The sequence below is a fragment of the Macaca thibetana genome, chromosome 16 (assembly GCF_024542745.1).
Source record: "Macaca thibetana thibetana isolate TM-01 chromosome 16, ASM2454274v1, whole genome shotgun sequence".
In the NCBI taxonomy this organism is placed as follows: Eukaryota; Metazoa; Chordata; class Mammalia; order Primates; family Cercopithecidae; genus Macaca; species Macaca thibetana.
The window spans coordinates 35,881,473-35,897,732 of NC_065593.1; the positions used below are offsets into that span (position 1 = coordinate 35,881,473).

The 16,260-nt window shown below is 44.2% G+C and overlaps 3 protein-coding genes across 7 annotated transcripts in view; 1 reads left to right on the forward strand and 2 right to left on the reverse strand.

The window, feature by feature from the left end:
* The window catches only part of GDPD1 (glycerophosphodiester phosphodiesterase domain containing 1), a 61,193-nt gene extending 58,101 nt beyond the window's left edge, over positions 1-3,092 (reverse strand). The window contains exon 1 of the mRNA XM_050764752.1: positions 2,822-3,092. Within this exon, the coding sequence (XP_050620709.1) occupies positions 2,822-2,963 (142 nt within the window). The 5' untranslated portion in view covers positions 2,964-3,092. The remainder of the gene's footprint in view (positions 1-2,821) is intronic.
* Positions 1-16,260, forward strand: part of SKA2 (spindle and kinetochore associated complex subunit 2) — a 976,874-nt gene that overhangs the window by 868,427 nt on the left and 92,187 nt on the right. The gene's annotated exons all lie outside the window — the stretch shown is intronic.
* SMG8 (SMG8 nonsense mediated mRNA decay factor) lies at positions 8,422-13,677 on the reverse strand. The gene is made up of 4 exons (XM_050764664.1): positions 11,882-13,677; positions 11,172-11,317; positions 10,063-10,935; positions 8,422-8,862 (listed from the first exon to the last, which is right to left on the reverse strand). The coding sequence occupies exons 1-4, from the start codon at positions 13,638-13,640 to the stop codon at positions 8,665-8,667; spliced, it is 2,976 nt and encodes a 991-aa protein (XP_050620621.1). The 5' UTR covers positions 13,641-13,677; the 3' UTR covers positions 8,422-8,664.

The window sequence follows — 16,260 nt, forward strand, 5'->3', positions numbered from 1 at the left end:
TTTCACCGTGTTCACCAGGATGGTCTTGATCTCCTGACCTCGTGATCCGCCCACCTCGGCCTCCCAAAGTGCTGGGATTACAGGCTTGAGCCACCGCGCCCGGCCTACATTGTCTCTTATTTGCCAGAGAGGTAGATCTTGAATTACAAAGTGCTTTAATCTCCTCATCACTCTGGATTCAACTGTAGTATTGAGTGTACATATTCAACAAAAGCCTATGACGCACTGACATGGGAACTTACCACAGTGCTTGTAGGACCATTATATAGGTAAAACAGATTTTGAGTCTGCAGATATTTAATAAGATTATCACAAAAAGTTCCATTACATCTTTAAATATATAAATACTGATACCACATTTACAAATAATGAATGGACATTTTTATATAAGAGGTAATATTGAAATGACCTAACATCTAGGAAGAAAATAGTTTAAAAGTATCTTCAACAGTAAACAAAAATTTGAGATCTAGCTTATCCTGGCTTTTATACTTGCTGTGATGAACTAGCACACAGTCTTTAATGCCTATGGAGTGTTGGCTTTTTTCACCTGCAGAGTGTTACAAAATTTCAAAGATGTGACCCGTATTTCTTCTAAAATAAAATTTTGATCATTCACAATGACAGTTTAGAGAGCTTTTAAGGATCTGGTTTTGTTTCGTTTTGGAGTTTTTAGTAAGCATACATTTTGCAAATCAGTAAACACAACACACAAAAAAGTAATGTGTACTGCCTATCCCCAGAATAGAACTACTATCATTGAAAATTGCTTCTGGCCGGGAGTGGTGTCTCACACCTGTAATCCCAGAACTTTGGGAGGCCAAGGCGGGTGGATCACCTGAGGTCAGGAGTTTGAGACCAGCCTGGCCAACATGGTGAAACCTCGTCTCTACTAAAAATACAAAAAAATAGCTGTGCGTAGTGGCAGGAGCCTGTAATTACAGCTACTCAGGAGGCTGAGGCAGGAGAATCGCTTGAACCTAGGAGGCGGAGGCTGCAGTGATCCAAGATGGCGCCACTGCACTGCAGCCTGGGCGACAACTCTATCTTTTTTTTTTTTTTTTTTTAAAGTGCCCAGCACTGTGGCTCACGCCTGTAATCCCAGCACTTTCGGAGGCCGAGGCGGGCGGATCACGAGATCAGGAGATGGAGACCATCCTGGCTAACACGGTGAAACCCCGTCTCTACTAAAAATACAAAAAAAATTAGCTGGGAGTGGTGGCGGGCGGGCGCCTGTAGTCCCAGCTACTCAGGAGGCTGAGGCGGGAGAATGGCGTGAACCCGGGAGGAGGAGCTTGCAGTGAGCCGAGATCGCGCCACTGTACTCCAGCCTGGGCGACAGAGCGAGACTCCGTCTCAAAAAAAAAAAAAAAGAAAAAAAGAAAAAAAGAAAAAAGAAAAGAAAATTGCTTCTGTGACAACAACTTGAATACTAAAAGTTGGTCCCTGGTTCCAATGGTTGAAGGCACCTTAATAGTTAAATGTCATCATACAGTTTAACCAGGTAGCTGTTAAAACAGATAACCCAAATAAACAATAACACGGCATTTGGCTGACCACCCTTTAAAACCTCTGAGGCTTTTCATGAGTGGGAAGGCTAGAATACTACTGAAGTCACTCATTAGACTAACAAAATTATATAGAAGAATGATAATGTATTTCCGTATTTATATTTCAAAACCTTATTCCTTGGCCAATACTTGTTAGTAAAGTGATTATGGTACGAAACCAAGTTTTAGACTGTAAACTCCTAGAAATTATCATTTCAAGTGTGTATTAAATTTCAAGCAAATTTTAAACCAGTTTAAGATTCATCCTTAAAGAACAGTTAAAACTGATTGAAAATAATCCAATTTCACCGCACTTTATACATCATACCTGAAATGCAATGAAGACACAATATTATACAATAATGAAGAAGCAAAGATTTGGCCTCTTATCTGGGAAATCAGAGGGTGGACTACCTGGGCTCCTTTTAGCAAAACACTTTTCCAAAAGAAATTTATTTTTGTCTTCTTTAAACAATACTGTCCTGTCCTAAAATAAATCATTTCTAGTCTTTTGAAAATCCACGTGTCTTTGCGTGTTTATTTATTTATTTTTAAATTTTTTATTTTTTGCAGTGCTAAAAAAAAAAAAAAAAAAAAAAAAAAAGATGCAAGGTTTCCAGCCCTGGGGACCAGGACGCTCTAGCTCCTGTCTCAGTTCAGCCCTAGCTCTAATTGTGACCTTGGGAAATGTCCCTGGCTCGGAGGACTCGGTTTCCCTCTCTTCTCAATTATAAGTGCTTGGAACATGGGGGTGGGACGGGCCCCCAGCACCGCAGACAAGGGGCTACAGCTTGTCCAGTTTCACGCAAATCCCCAGCCCTCCTCGTCGCCTCGGCTCTTCCCATCCACTCAGCCACTGGCTCGCTCGGAGCAGTGTGTTCCCGGTGCCCCCCGCGGGGTACCCTCGGTTCTACACGGCGCTCCCCTTTTGTGTCTTGCTGCTAGGAAGGGACCTTGCGATCATCCTTCCATCCGCCGAGAAACGCTCCACCTACCCTTCATTCTCGACCGGGTCTTTCCCGTTTCAGAGAACCCCTCACATTGCTGCCCTCGAGAGACCCCCGCCGTGGATCTGACTGGGAATCCCTCTCCTTCTTTCGTCTCAGGAGACCTTCCCTTCACACAGCCTTCACCTCCGGAGGAGCCCTCAATTCATACAACCCCATTCTTCCTCAAACTCTCAGGGATTGGCACCTGGCTGCCTTTTGCGGAGCCGCAAAGGACTCTCAGCCTCCCCCACCTCCGCCATCGGTTCTGGGGACCCCTCTCACCTCCGCGGTGAGAGATGTGTTTACTGAGGAATCGCTGCTTCTTTCTCTGATGCAGCAGGGTCGGGTATTTAAGCAACAAGAATGAGGTCACCAAGTACCCTCCTAGCGTAGACAGAAGGTAAAAAGCCGCAGTGGACGACATCTCAGTCACCGTGTGGGAAGTCTCCCACCTCCGGGCCCTCTGAACTCCGCTGCGGCAGTAGCAACGACGGCGGCGGCGGCGGCTGCTCGAGGTCTGCTCGCCCCCAGCCGGTGCCAGTGGTGCAGCGCACTTGTCAGTGCCGGTCTAGTGCGCATGCGCAGCTGGACCCCAGCGCCCCAGCAACAAAGGGGCTCCGACGCGCAGGCGCGCTCCGGTTCTCGAGTAGGAGCCTGCAGAGATCCTGGAGTGAGCGTTTGTCACCTAGCTCTGTGGACCGACCCGCATGAAGAGAAAGCTTGCAAACCTGCCAGTGTGTTGGCCATCACTCAAGCAGAAAAGACTATTCACGGATAGCCTTTCCTAATTGGAAAATCCACATCAAAAAGGAAAGATTCCAGGGCGCGTCTTAGCCCCTAGTCTAGGAAATGCAAATAATTTTTACCTATGGAGGCAATAAAGCTTGCTAAAAACTAAAAACTAAATAAACTCATCCATTTATCTAGCCTAGAGAGAATTTCCCCTATGGTCACATATACTAGAAAAGGTACCGGTTTACCAGTCAACTATCTGAGAGATGGACCCCTCTCCTCTCATTTCATTGTGGAAGTGCAATCCTCATTCTTTGTACACAATAGGCACTGTAGAAGTATTTGCTGGCTTACAAGTCCGTATAAAATAAGGAAACTTTGTCAAGGTTATAAAGTATTACCTAAAAGTCCTAGAAAGACAGATAACTAAGTTCCAGAAGGCCCTACTAGTTTTCCTTTCACCAGACAAATTACAAACTGCTAACACACGAAGAGCCACACTTCAATGCAAAAGAAATAAATCATCCAGGACTGAGGGAGAAATTTTACGGAAAAGACCATGTCTCCCATAGGACTAGAAAAGCAGAGTGAGTATTTAAAATCCTGTGATTCAGTTGGGCGCGGTGGTTCACGCCTGTAATCCCAGCACTTAGGGAGGCTGGGAAAGGTGGATCGCTTGAGCCCGGGAGTTCGAGACCAGCCTGGGCAACATGGCGAAACCCCATCTCTACGAAAAATAAAACAAAAATAAGCCCGGCGTGGTGGCGTGCACCTGTAGTCACGCTACTCGGGAGGCTGAAGTGCGAGTATTGCTTGAGCCTGGAAAATCGAGGCTGCAGTGAGCTATGACTGCACCACTGCACCCCAGCCTGGGCAACAGAGCAAGACCCTATCTCAACTATAAAAAGAAAATTAGAAGAAAACAGGGGGTGGCCGGGCACGGTGGCTCAAGCCTGTAATCCCAGCACTTTAGGAGGCTGAGGCGGGCAGATCATTTGAAGTCAGGGGTTCAAGACGAGCCTGGCCAACATGGCAAAACCCCATCTCTACTAAAAATACAAAAATTTGCCAGGGATGATGGCACCCACCTGTAGTGCCAGCTACTCGGGAGGCTGAGGCAGGAGAATCTCTTGGACCCGGGAGGCAGAGGTTGCGGTGAGCGGAGATCGCACCACCGCACTCCAGCCTGGGCGACAGAGCAAGACTCCGTCTCAAAAAAAAAAAAAGAAAAAAGAAAATCCTTTAGTCGAGGTTGAAGTGAGCCTTGATGGTGCCACTGCACTCCAGTCTGGGCAACAGAGCAACATTTGAGGAAACTCACAGATTAAAAAATTGTGTCTTCTGTTTAGGGTTGTTAAACTATTTCCTGTAGATCAACTGAGGCACCTGGTTCTAGTTTTCAAAATATCACCTGACGGCAATGGAAGGGTCTAGAATAAACCACTGTGGCATAAAAATTATTTTGAGGCTGGGCATGGTGGCTCATGCCTGCCTGTAGTCCCAGCACTTTGGGAGGCCGAGACAGGCAGATCACCTGAGGTCAGGAATTTAAGACCAGCCTGGCCAACGTGGTGAAACCCCGTATCTACTAAAAATACAAAAATAACCCAGGCATAGTGGTGCATGCCTGTAGTCCCAGCTACTAGGGAGGCTGAGGCAGGAGAATGGCTTAAACCCGGGAGGTGGAGCTTACAGTGAGCAGAGAGCATGCCACTGCACCCCAGCCTGGGCGACAGAGCAAGACTCCATCTCTAAAAAAAAAATTTAACAAAAAATATAATATATATATATATATATATATCTTTTTTTGAGCTGAAGGCATTTAAATTCCTGGAATCCCTTATTTGCCTAAAATCAAAGGCTCCCAAAAGAACTTAACTGTCATAAATCTCCTCCCTGGGAACAACTCTAATCTTGTCAGAGATGAGAGAGAGACACTGTCACAAAAGTATGATATCACATGGGTATTCTCCTAAGGACACATTTATGTTTCCAAAAAATCATTTCTTTTCCAAAACGTGCCTTCTCCCCAGCTTCTAAGAAGTCATTTGTTCTTCTGGAAGTACTTCTACCCCTTCCTACCCAGTAAATTTTAGATGATATATAAACCTCACATTCTAACTGCTTTTTTTTTTTTTTTTTTTTTTTTTTTTTTTTTTTTGGTCTCTGTGAGACCACAGAGTCTCACTCTGTGGCCCAGGCTGGAGTTCAGCGGTGACATCTTGGCTCACTGCAACCTCTGCCTCTGCAGGGTTCAAGTGATTCTCCTGCTTTATATATATATAATATATATATTTAAATATATATATATATATATATTTTTTTTTTTTTTGAAAAGGAGTTTCGCTCTTGTTGTCTAGGCTGGAGTGCAATGGCATGATCTCAGCTCACTGCAACCTCTGCCTCCCAGGTTCCAGCGATTCCTCTGCCTCAGCCTCCCGAATAGCTGGGATTACAGGCATGCACCACCTGGCCTGGCTAATTTTGTATTTTTAGTAGAGACGGGGTTTAGCCATGTTGGTCAAGCTGGTCTCGAACTCCTGACCTCAGGTGATCCACCTGCCTCAGACTCAAAGTGCTGGGATTACAGGCGTGAGCCACTGTGCCCCAATAATTTTGTATTTTTAGTAGAGATGGGGTTTCACCATGTTGTCTGGGCTGGTCTCGAACTCCTGACCTCAAGTGATCTGCCCACCTAGGCCTCCCAAAGTCCTGGGATTACAGGCTCATTCTCACATTTTCTAAGAAGACAGAACAACAGGAAAAGTATGAATTCAAAATGAGAGTTCTGAATTTTTTTTATTATTTTATATAATATTATTCTAATGAAGGTAAGAGAAGAAAGAGGAGCATTTATCCTTTTTTTTTTTTTTTCTGAGATGGAGTCTCACTCTGTCGCCAGGCTGGAGTGCAGTGGCAAGATCTCAGCTCACTGCGACCTCCGCCTCCCAGGTTCAAGTGATTCTCCTGCCTCAGCCTCCCGAGTAGCTGGGATCACAGGCACATGCCACCAGGCCTGGCTAATTTTTGTATTTTTAGTAGAGACGGGGTTTTACCATGTTGGTCAGGCTGGTCTCAATCTCCTGCCTTGGCCTCCCAAAGTGCTAGGATTACAGGCATGAGCCACCGCACCCAGCCTCTGTATATTTTTAAGTAAAAAAACAATGGCTTTAAATGTAGCAAGATGTGTTAAATACATATTTCCTATAAATTGAGACTAAAATCTACAATTGTATTTGTCCAACATTTCAAAATTAGTGTGTCTATGGAAACATAATCAATTACACAAGAGTTTAGGTATGTTAACTTACTTTGTACTTACCTAATTGGTGATATATATCTAATTGGTGATAAAGCACAATATACCACTATATCTCCATCTGATTGGTGATAACTAGGTGGTGATTAAAATTAGATGGTGATATAGTGGCATATTGTCATGTTGATGCTGGTGAATTACCATAGATTGGTAAAATATTTTTACTTTTTTTTTTTTTTTTTGAGACGAAGCCTCACTCTGTCACCAGGCTGGACTGCAGTGGTGCCATCTCAGCTCACTGCAACCTCTGCCTCCCAGATTCAAGTGATTCTCCTGCCTCAGCCTCCCAAGTAGCTGGGACTACAGGGGTGTGCCACTACACCCGGCTAGGTTTTGTATTGTTAGTAGAGATGCGGTTTCACCATGTTGGCCAGGATGGTCTCGATCTCTTGACCTCGTGATCCGCTCGCCTTGGCCTCCCATAGTGCTGGGATTACAGGTATGAGCCACCGCGCCTGGCACAAGATTTTTTTTTTTTGAGACAGGGTTTTGCTCTGTTGGGGTGGTATGATCACAGCTCACTGCAGCCTAGACCCACTGGTGTCAAGCCATCCTCCCACTTCAGCCTCCTGAGTAGCTGGGACTACAGGCATGCACCACCACATCTATATTTTCTTTTTTTTTTTGTAGAAACAAGGTCTCACTATGTCTTCCAGGCTGGTCTTAAGGGATCCTCCTGCCGCCTAAGCCTCCCAAAGTGCTGCAATTAAAGGCACGAGCCATTGTGCCCAGACTGATAAGATTTGGATCACTTAGCAAATTGTTTCACAGTACAGGAATTTTAAAAGAATAGTCTGCATTGACCGGGCAAGGTGGCTTACACCTGTAATCCCAACACTTTGGGAGGCCAAGGCAGGTGGATCACCTGAGGTCAGGAGTTCAAAAACAGCCTGGGCAACATGGCGAAATCCTGTCTCTATTAAAAATGCAAAAATTAGCTAGGCGTCGTGGCATGCGCCTGTAATCCCAGCTACTCAGGAGGCTGAGGCAGGAGAATCACTTGAACCCAGGAGGCGGAGGTTGCAGTGAGCCAAGATCACGCTATTGCACTCCAGCCTGGGTGACAGAGTGACGCTCCGTCTCAAAAAAAAAGAAAAGAAAAGAAAAATAAAAAAGAAAAAAAGAATAATCCACATTAATATACTGGATTAAAAAGTTTAGTTCAGATAATATTCATTTAAAATATGATATCTCATCAGGCCAAGATAAGAACAAAACAGTTTAAAGTACCAGAATTGTGAGTCAACCAATTGTGCTTTTTTTGGAATTAAGTCAAATATCTTCATATTATTACCAGATAACCTAATCTCCCAACTTGTTTCGAAGATAATTTCAAGACTAGCATCTTAATAAAAATCCCAGCTAGGCTGGGTGTGGTAGTTCACACCTGTAATCCCAGCACTTTGAGAGGACGAAGTGAGCTGATCACCTGAGGTCAGGAGTTCGAGATCAGCCTGACCAACATGGAGAAACCCTGTCTCTACTAAAAGTACAAAATTAACCGGGTGTGGAGGCACATGCCTATAATCCCAGCTACTCAGGAGGCTGAGGCAGGAGAATGGCTTGAACCTGGGAGGTGGAGGCTGCAGTGAGCCATGATTGCACCATTGCACTGCAACCTGGGAAACAAGAGTGTAACTCTGTCTCAAAAAAAAAAACAAAAAATGAAAAACAAAACAAAAAAACCCCCACCACCAACCAAAAAAAAAAAACCAGCTAAAACATTATTTTAACAAAAACAAGACTTTGGCTCAACATGGTTATGCAATATTCAGTTATAATAGAAACATGTTTAATTATGGAGAGTAAAACAGAAACGAGAAACAACAGGTATCATCCATGTATTTTATATTCTTTTCTAGAACAATCAATCTTTATTAGAAAGTTGTAGCCACGTTTACAATAAATATCAACAATAAAACAGTGGAACAAATTAGTTTCCAAATACTCAACTCCTGTAACCAAAACACATTTTGGATTTGGGAAAACACAGTAAACACATACCAAAAACACAGCCACACATACCAAAAACAAAAACCAGCTCAAGCATAGGATTGAACTGGCTGGAAAACACTTATTGTGTTACTGCCTTAAGAACTCCTCGGAGCACCTTGTAGCTCATTAACTGCACATTTTCCTTAGGGGGGAAACAAGGTCCTCTCTCAGTCACATATGCATAAGGAAATCTCAAAACCCAAAGGCCATCAGGTGGAAGCGTGATTTCTTGTTTTTCTGGGTAGAATACCGGACATGGTGGTGGGCCTGGTTGAACCTGAAAAACACAGGTAGTATAATTATTTTCATATTTCTCAATATGAAACAACTGAAAGATAAATGCCTAAACAAACGATAGATTCAAAGAACATATAAGGCCAGACGTGGTGGCTCATGCCAGTAATCCCAGCACTTTCGGAGGCTGAGGCCGGTGAATCACGAGGTCAGGAGTTAGAGACCAGCCTGGTTAACATGGTGAAACCCCATCTCTACTAAAAATAGAAAAAATTAGTCGGGTGTGGTGGCATGTGCCTGTAATCCGTTACTAAGGAGGCTGGGGCAAGAGAACAGCTTGAACCCAGGAGGCGGAGGTGCAGTTTGCTGAGATAGTGCCATTGCCCTCCAGCCTGTGCGACACAGCGAGACTCTGTCTCAAAAAAACAAACAAAAAAAATAAATAAAAGACCATATAAGATTAAGCAGATATGGGTATACTCCTAACTCTAATTGTATCCAATATATTATTTAGTCTCAAATATTATTCTGCTTTCCTCCAGAATTTTTTTTTTGGTGGGGGAATGGAGTCTCAGTCTGTCACCCAGGCTGGAGTGCAATGGCGCAATTTCAGCTCACTGCAACCTCTGCCTACCAGGTTCAAGTGATTCTCCTGCCTCAGCCTCCCAAGTAACTGGGATTACAGGCACCTTCCACCATGCCTGGCAAATTTTTTGTATTTTTAGTAGAGACGGGGTTTCACCATGTTGCCCAGGCTGGTCTCAAACTCCTGACTTCAGGTGATCTGCCTGCCTCGGCCTCCCAAAGTGCAGGAATTACAGGAGTGACTCACCGCGCCCAGCCTTTTCTCCAGAATTTTAACTTCAAGCTCTGCCTTTGAATGAAATGATGTGAATTGATGGTGTGAATGGATTAAAATACCCACAATGTATTTTTTTAAAAAATAGAATATTAGGTATAGAAGGTATTTAAATTTAAGACCTGTTTAATTAAATAGTTCATTTTTTAATTTAATTTTTTGTAGAGATACAAGTCTCACTATGTTGCTCAGGCTGGTCTTAAACTCCTGGGCTCAAGCAATCCTCCCATCTTGGCCTCCCAAAGTTCTGGGATTACAAGCATGAGCCACTGCCCTCAGCCTGAAATAATTAGTTTTGATGCTAACTTGTACTTTTTAAAATCAATCAAAACAAACATCAGCATTTTTTACTTGTTTGGGGCGGCAGAGGGTTATATTTCTTACCTGAGGCATTAGTATTATCTGCAAAGGAGCATCAGGAACCACAACAAAAAGCCTCATAAGTTGAGCATAATGAGGTTTCAGCCCTCTACCTTGAGAGGATGACAGAATATATAAAGGCATGTCACTATTTAGGGCTTTTAAAGCTGATTCTTTTGGCCCACTTCCCATTACTTTCATTACTTTGTCAGGCCCAGAGCACATGAATCTCCGACCTCGAGAGTCTTCGTATTCAAAGCCCACAAAAGCTCGAGCTATGTCATCTCGCCGTCTTCCTCTTCCCATTACAACTGCACTTCTCTTTCCAGGAATAGCTTTATTTGGAGCAGGCCAAGAGTTTGTGTCTAAGTCTCCTTCGTCTTCAGCTCTAGTCCTGATGACAATGTCCCAAGGCATAAGATAATTTGTTCCTGGAATGAAGCCCTGTTGGTCCAAACCTGTATGAAAGTTATAAGACTTAGCAGGGCCTAGTTTAACCAAAGACCAGCTGGAGAATTTGGGTAGGAGACCTTTAGGGCAATTTGAATGTAGCATGCCTGGGAGATACTCAACTGTGGATGCCTGTCGATCAACCAAGTTTGGTCTCTTCTCAGTTTTCACTTCTACTTGACCATGAACTTCTGGATTATCTCCTCCTGCTTGTGGATCAGCTGGATAGGTACCTAAGCTATCTGTGGATTGGCCCAAACTCAAAGCTAAACTCAGGCTTGTGCTCTCTCCTTGGGTTTGAGGTTCTTTTTCTTTAAGTTTATCGGCATCTGAATCTGGAGGAGCAGGAGAGGATTCATTCTTAGCAGGAGCAGGATCTGGAGTACTTGGTTCAAATACTGGGAAATTGATATGATCCAATTTTCCACAACACTTTTCTTCCAGAAGCTATAGAGGGGAAGAAAAAAATTCAGTAAGTTTTTCATTTTAAATAATATATTCTTCACTCTAACAAGATCAATAATTGATGTGTAAGTAAGTATGTACACATAAAGAACTTGCTCTTGTTTATATATTATACTGCAGTTGCATTTGTTTTCTACTTATTCTGCTATTGAAAATATGTTTTTACTCAGATGATATTTAACAAAAAAAGAAGGAAGAAGAAAAAATTCAGAGTCTACCTGATAAAAGTCATAATTGGCTGCTTTGATATCAAAGGGATCATCTCGAGGTGCTTGTTTCCTTCCACAGTTGCAAGCACCAGTAGATCGAGCTCGGCTATTGTGATATAGCACAGGGGGATTTCTATCGGCCTCTGGTTTTTCTCCTGGAAAATATAACAGCCACTATTAATTTCACAAACACAATGTGCAGTCAAATTTACTTTGCATTCTACATCTAACCCCACAAATACTCCCAAAAATCCTTTGGAAAGAAAAACAAACAAAAACCTTACCTAAATACAAATAACAGAAGAAGCAAGTGAAAATATATAAAATAATTTATATTATAAATCTAAAGTTTAGAGTTTTTAAGTGAATTTTTCCTCCTGCTATCATCATCACGTACCATCATCTAACATAACATTCATTTTAGTTCAACAAATCCTCCAAGGCAGAAATGTTAATATGAAATGTCTGAAATTTTATACTACTTAATAATTCTTTTACCAATTCACTGGGACTTATTCTTTAAATGAAAAAAAATAAGAAAGTAGTCATAGCTGGTATTTTTCTTTTGCAGCAGGAGAGAAAACGTATAGCTGATGCACCTAAATTTCTGTAGGGCTCTTTCTAAAATATCAATACGTAGTGAACAGACTATCTTAAAACAAGAATGAGAACACAGCTCAAAAGTTTTTATTTCAAAATGCTGAAAAAATTTTAGCTACCTGATTTAGGTAATGAGTGAAATTTGTGTACACAGTGTTGATCAGTTAAACTCCTCTCCTCACAGAGCTGATGGCCATTGCTCCAAAATTTGTAGCAGTCCTCATGCAACTGCATGGCATATTTATGAAATGCTGGACCTCTAGCATGTTGACTGTACACTCGAAGAGCCTGGGCAAGCTGATTCTTATGGACAGTCATTGTGTAATTATGAGGCAAATTTGACTGGTAGGCACTGTGGGCCATGGGTAAAGCTTTTTGGCATCGATTTTCTGAGAATTTTGTGTCAATATCCAAAAACCCTTCCAAGACTTTAATACTGCTTAAAATCTTAGATGTTAGCTCTCCAGTGGGCGACCCCAAGTCCTCCTCTTTCCCATCAATAGCCACTTCATACAGTTTTGAAGCTGCTGAGATCCACTTCTGATAAGTAGGAAGTTCAAAATGGGAAGGCTGTGGGTTCCTGCCCACACTGTCATCGAAACCTTTCTTGCTTAGGACTAGCTCCACATGCTGCCATAGGAATTCCCGAAGAGTGAAATCCACTAGCTGGCCTGAAGAACTGGAACTGCTGCTGTCAATGTGAAAGGAAAGTTGTTGTCGGCTGTGCTGCCTCATTACCTGGTATCGCCTAGGCCCAGAAAGGGGTGCAGGCACCAGTAAAGATTCCGGGTCCTTCACAGTACAATGACTCCTAAGTTGGTCCAGCAACATACCTACTGGGTCCTCCTCCTGACTTCCGGGTACTATGTACACGAAAGCTTGGTTGGCAGGCACAGTAAAGAGGCAGTTGATGCTCTGATTAGTCAAGACACGACTCTTCCGGAAGATTCTATAGATCTGGTCCTCCAGGGCATGCTGCAGCCTCCTTTTGGGAGAATGTTTCTTGGGCTTGTCTGGATGAGCTGGGTCTTGGTTCCGAGGAGGTTCTACCTTGAGGGCTCCATTGAGTTGAAAGAGGAAAAGGAGTCTAGGTGGGCAAGGTCGGCAGTTTAGCTTCCAGTCTTTGCCAACTGGACAATCCTTAATGGCTGTTTTAAGGAGTGGCAGGACCTTCTGTCTCAGCCCATCTAGGGCTCTGAATACTCGATCATAAGTGATATCAAAGGAACAAGTGGGATGGACCAGAAGCAAGATATGACAGACAGAGAATAGGTAAAGGAGACTGAGGCACTGCAGCTTCTCTTGATGCTTCCAGAACTCGTGTGCTTCTGCATGAGGTAAAGAGAGTCCACCTCCAGCTTCCCCGCTCTGAAGAGCCCGACAAGCCCGTAGAAGCTGTGAATTGTCACAGATGGAGGTGAGGAGAAGATAGAGAACTTTGCTTTCCTGATTGTAGTAGGCCTGCAGAAGGCTGTAGTCCTGGGAGCCTGCCTCCGTTCGGTTACCTTCCGCGGTAGTTCCACTTCCCCGAACTGAATCCCCGGCTGCAGCCCCAGGGTCTTCGGCTCCACCGGCCTCACCCATGGCGCCAGCCTCAGTCCTGATTACAGGCCCTGGATCCCCAGGATCTTGGTGGCGAAAGACTGGAAAGACCTGTCGGTCGCACACCGTATTCACAAGAGAGAACTTCTCGGAATTCAGGCGTAGAGCCGTCTTGCCGAAGATTCCCACAACACAGATCTCATCCTCCCGCCATGGAGGCTCCGGTCCGCCAGCCGCGCTCCCTCCGCCCTCGGTAGGGGACCCTCCGAGACTTTCAGAGCCCATCCAGGCTGACGCTCCCATTAGAAGCTCTCGCAAGCTCACGGGACCCGCCATAGTGCAAAGCCTTCTCTAGAGTCCTTCCGGTCCGTTAGTAAAACCTACCGGCTTTCCTCCAATTTTGAAATCCTTCCTCCGCTTCTTCAGTTCCTGCTTTCCCGTCACTTGGGTTCCGCCTCCTCTTCTCTCCTAGTTTAAGAGTTTCCTCAGCTGTAGGAACTGAGATATCAAAACAAACAAACAAAAACAGCACAACACACACACACACACAAACAAAAACAACACAACACAACACACACACACACACACACACACACACCCCTGGGGACGAGGGCGGTGGCTCACGCCTGTAATCCTAGCACTTTGGGTTCCGCCTCCTCTTCTCTCCTAGTTTAAGAGTTTCCTCAGCTGTAGGAACTGAGATATCAAAACAAACAAAAATAAAACAACACAACACACACACACACACACCCTGGGGACGAGGGCGGTGGCTCACGCCTGTAATCCTAGCACTTTGGGAGGCCGAGGCGGGCAGATAACTAAAGTCAGGAGTTTGAGACCAGCCTGGCCAACATGGTGAAACCCCATCTCTACTAAAAATAGAAAAATTAGCCGGCGTGGTGGCGGGCGCCTGTAATCCCATCTACTCGGGAGGCTGAGGCAGGAGAATCGATTGAACCCGGGAGGCGGAAGTTGCAGTGAAACGCGATCACACCATTGCACTCCAGCCTGGGCAACAAGAGCGAAAATCCGTCTCAAAAAAAAAAAAAAAGTAAAAATTAGGGGTGGTGGCGGGCGCCTGTAGTTCCAGTTGCTCAGGAGACTGACGCAGGAGAATTGCTCGAACCGGGAGGTGGAGGTTGCCGTGAACCGAGATCGCGCCACTGCACTCCAGCCTGGGCGACAGAGTGAGACACCTTGTCTCAAAAAAAAAAAAAAAAAAAAAAATTGTGAAATATCTTTGTGTGTAAATTATAACTTGCAGAACCTCTTTAACTAGCAGGCATATTGACAAATAGCTGCCAGGATAAAACTTAAAACCAGATTTAAATGTATAATTATAACATGTTTATTATTCTGGGGTTTCATAAAAAAAAATCTTTGAATCTAAAAAAATTATAGCACTATACAATAACATGACTGAATCTTTAAAATAAATGTTGACTGAAATAAATCAGAAACATATATACCCTATAATTCTATTTCTTTCTTTTTTTTTTTTTTTGAGATGGAGTCTCACTCTGTGGCCAGGCTAGAGTTCAGTGGCACGATCTTGACTCACTGCAACCTCCGGGTCCCGGGTTCAAGTGATTATCTTGCCTCAGTCTCCCGAGTAGCTGGGATTACAGGTGCGTGAGACCACACCCAGCTAATTTTTGTATTTAGAGACAGGATTTCACCATGTTGGCCAGGATCTGGTGATCTGCCCGCCTCAGCTTCCCAAAGTGGTAGGATTACAGGTGAGAGCCGCTGTGCCAGACCTGATTCTATTTCTATAGGGTTCAAAAGCAAGCAAAATAAACCATAGCATTTAGGGGTGGGTTCTTACTAAAAGCAAGGAAATATTTATTGTACCAAGCAGGTCAGTGATTACTTAGTGAGGGAAGGGATTATGATATAAGAAGGAGACATGTAGGGCTTCTGAGGATACTAATCATACGTATTTTTTGGTGGTTATGTGTGTTTTTGTTATATATATGTAAAACATATATATTGAAAAAAATGCATATATATAGAGAGACAGAGTCTTGCTCTGTTGCCCAGAGTGGAGTGCAGTGGCGCAATCTAGGCTCACTGCAAACTCCACCTCCCAGGTTCAAGCGATTCTACCGCCTCAGCCTCCCAAGGAGCTGGGATTACAGGCGCACCGCCAGGCTCGGCTAATTTTTGTATTTTTAGTAGAGATAGGGTTTTGCCTTGTTGGCCAGGCTGGTCTCGAACTCCTGACCTCAAGTGATCTGCCAGCCTCAGCCTCTCAAAGTGCTGGGATTACAGGAGTGAGCCACTGCCTCCCGCCCCAGGCCTTTTTTTATTCTTCAGAAGGAGTCTTGCTCTGTCACCCAGGATGGAGTGTAGTGGCGCGATCTTGGCTCACTATAACCTCTGCCTCCCAGGCTCAAGTGATTCTCATGCCTCAGCCTCCTGAGTAGCTGGGATTACAGGCATGTGCCACCATGCCTGGCTAATTTTCTTTTGTACTTTTGGTAGAGATGGAGTTTCACCATGTTGGCCAGGCTGGTCTCGAATGCCTGACCTCATGTCATCCACCCACCTCGGCCTCCCAAAGTGCTGGGATCACAGGTGTCAGCCACCGCACCTGGCCCCCGGCCTGTATATATATATGTATATATATATATATATATATTTTTTTTTTTTTCTTTTTCTTTTTTTGAGACAGAGTCTCACTGTGTCATCCAGGCTGGAGTGCAGTGGTGCTATCTGGGCTCACTGCAACCTCTGTCTCTTGGGTTCAAGCAATTCTGCCTCAGCCTCCCAAATAGCTGGGATTACAAGCGCGCACCACCATGCCCAGCTAAATTTGTATTTTTAGCAGAGATGGGGTTTCACCATGTTAGCCAGACTGGTCTCGAACTTCCAACCCCAGGTGATCTGCCCACCTCGGCCTCCCAAAGTGCTGGGATTATAGGTGTGAGCCACCACACTCGGTCTTGATCTT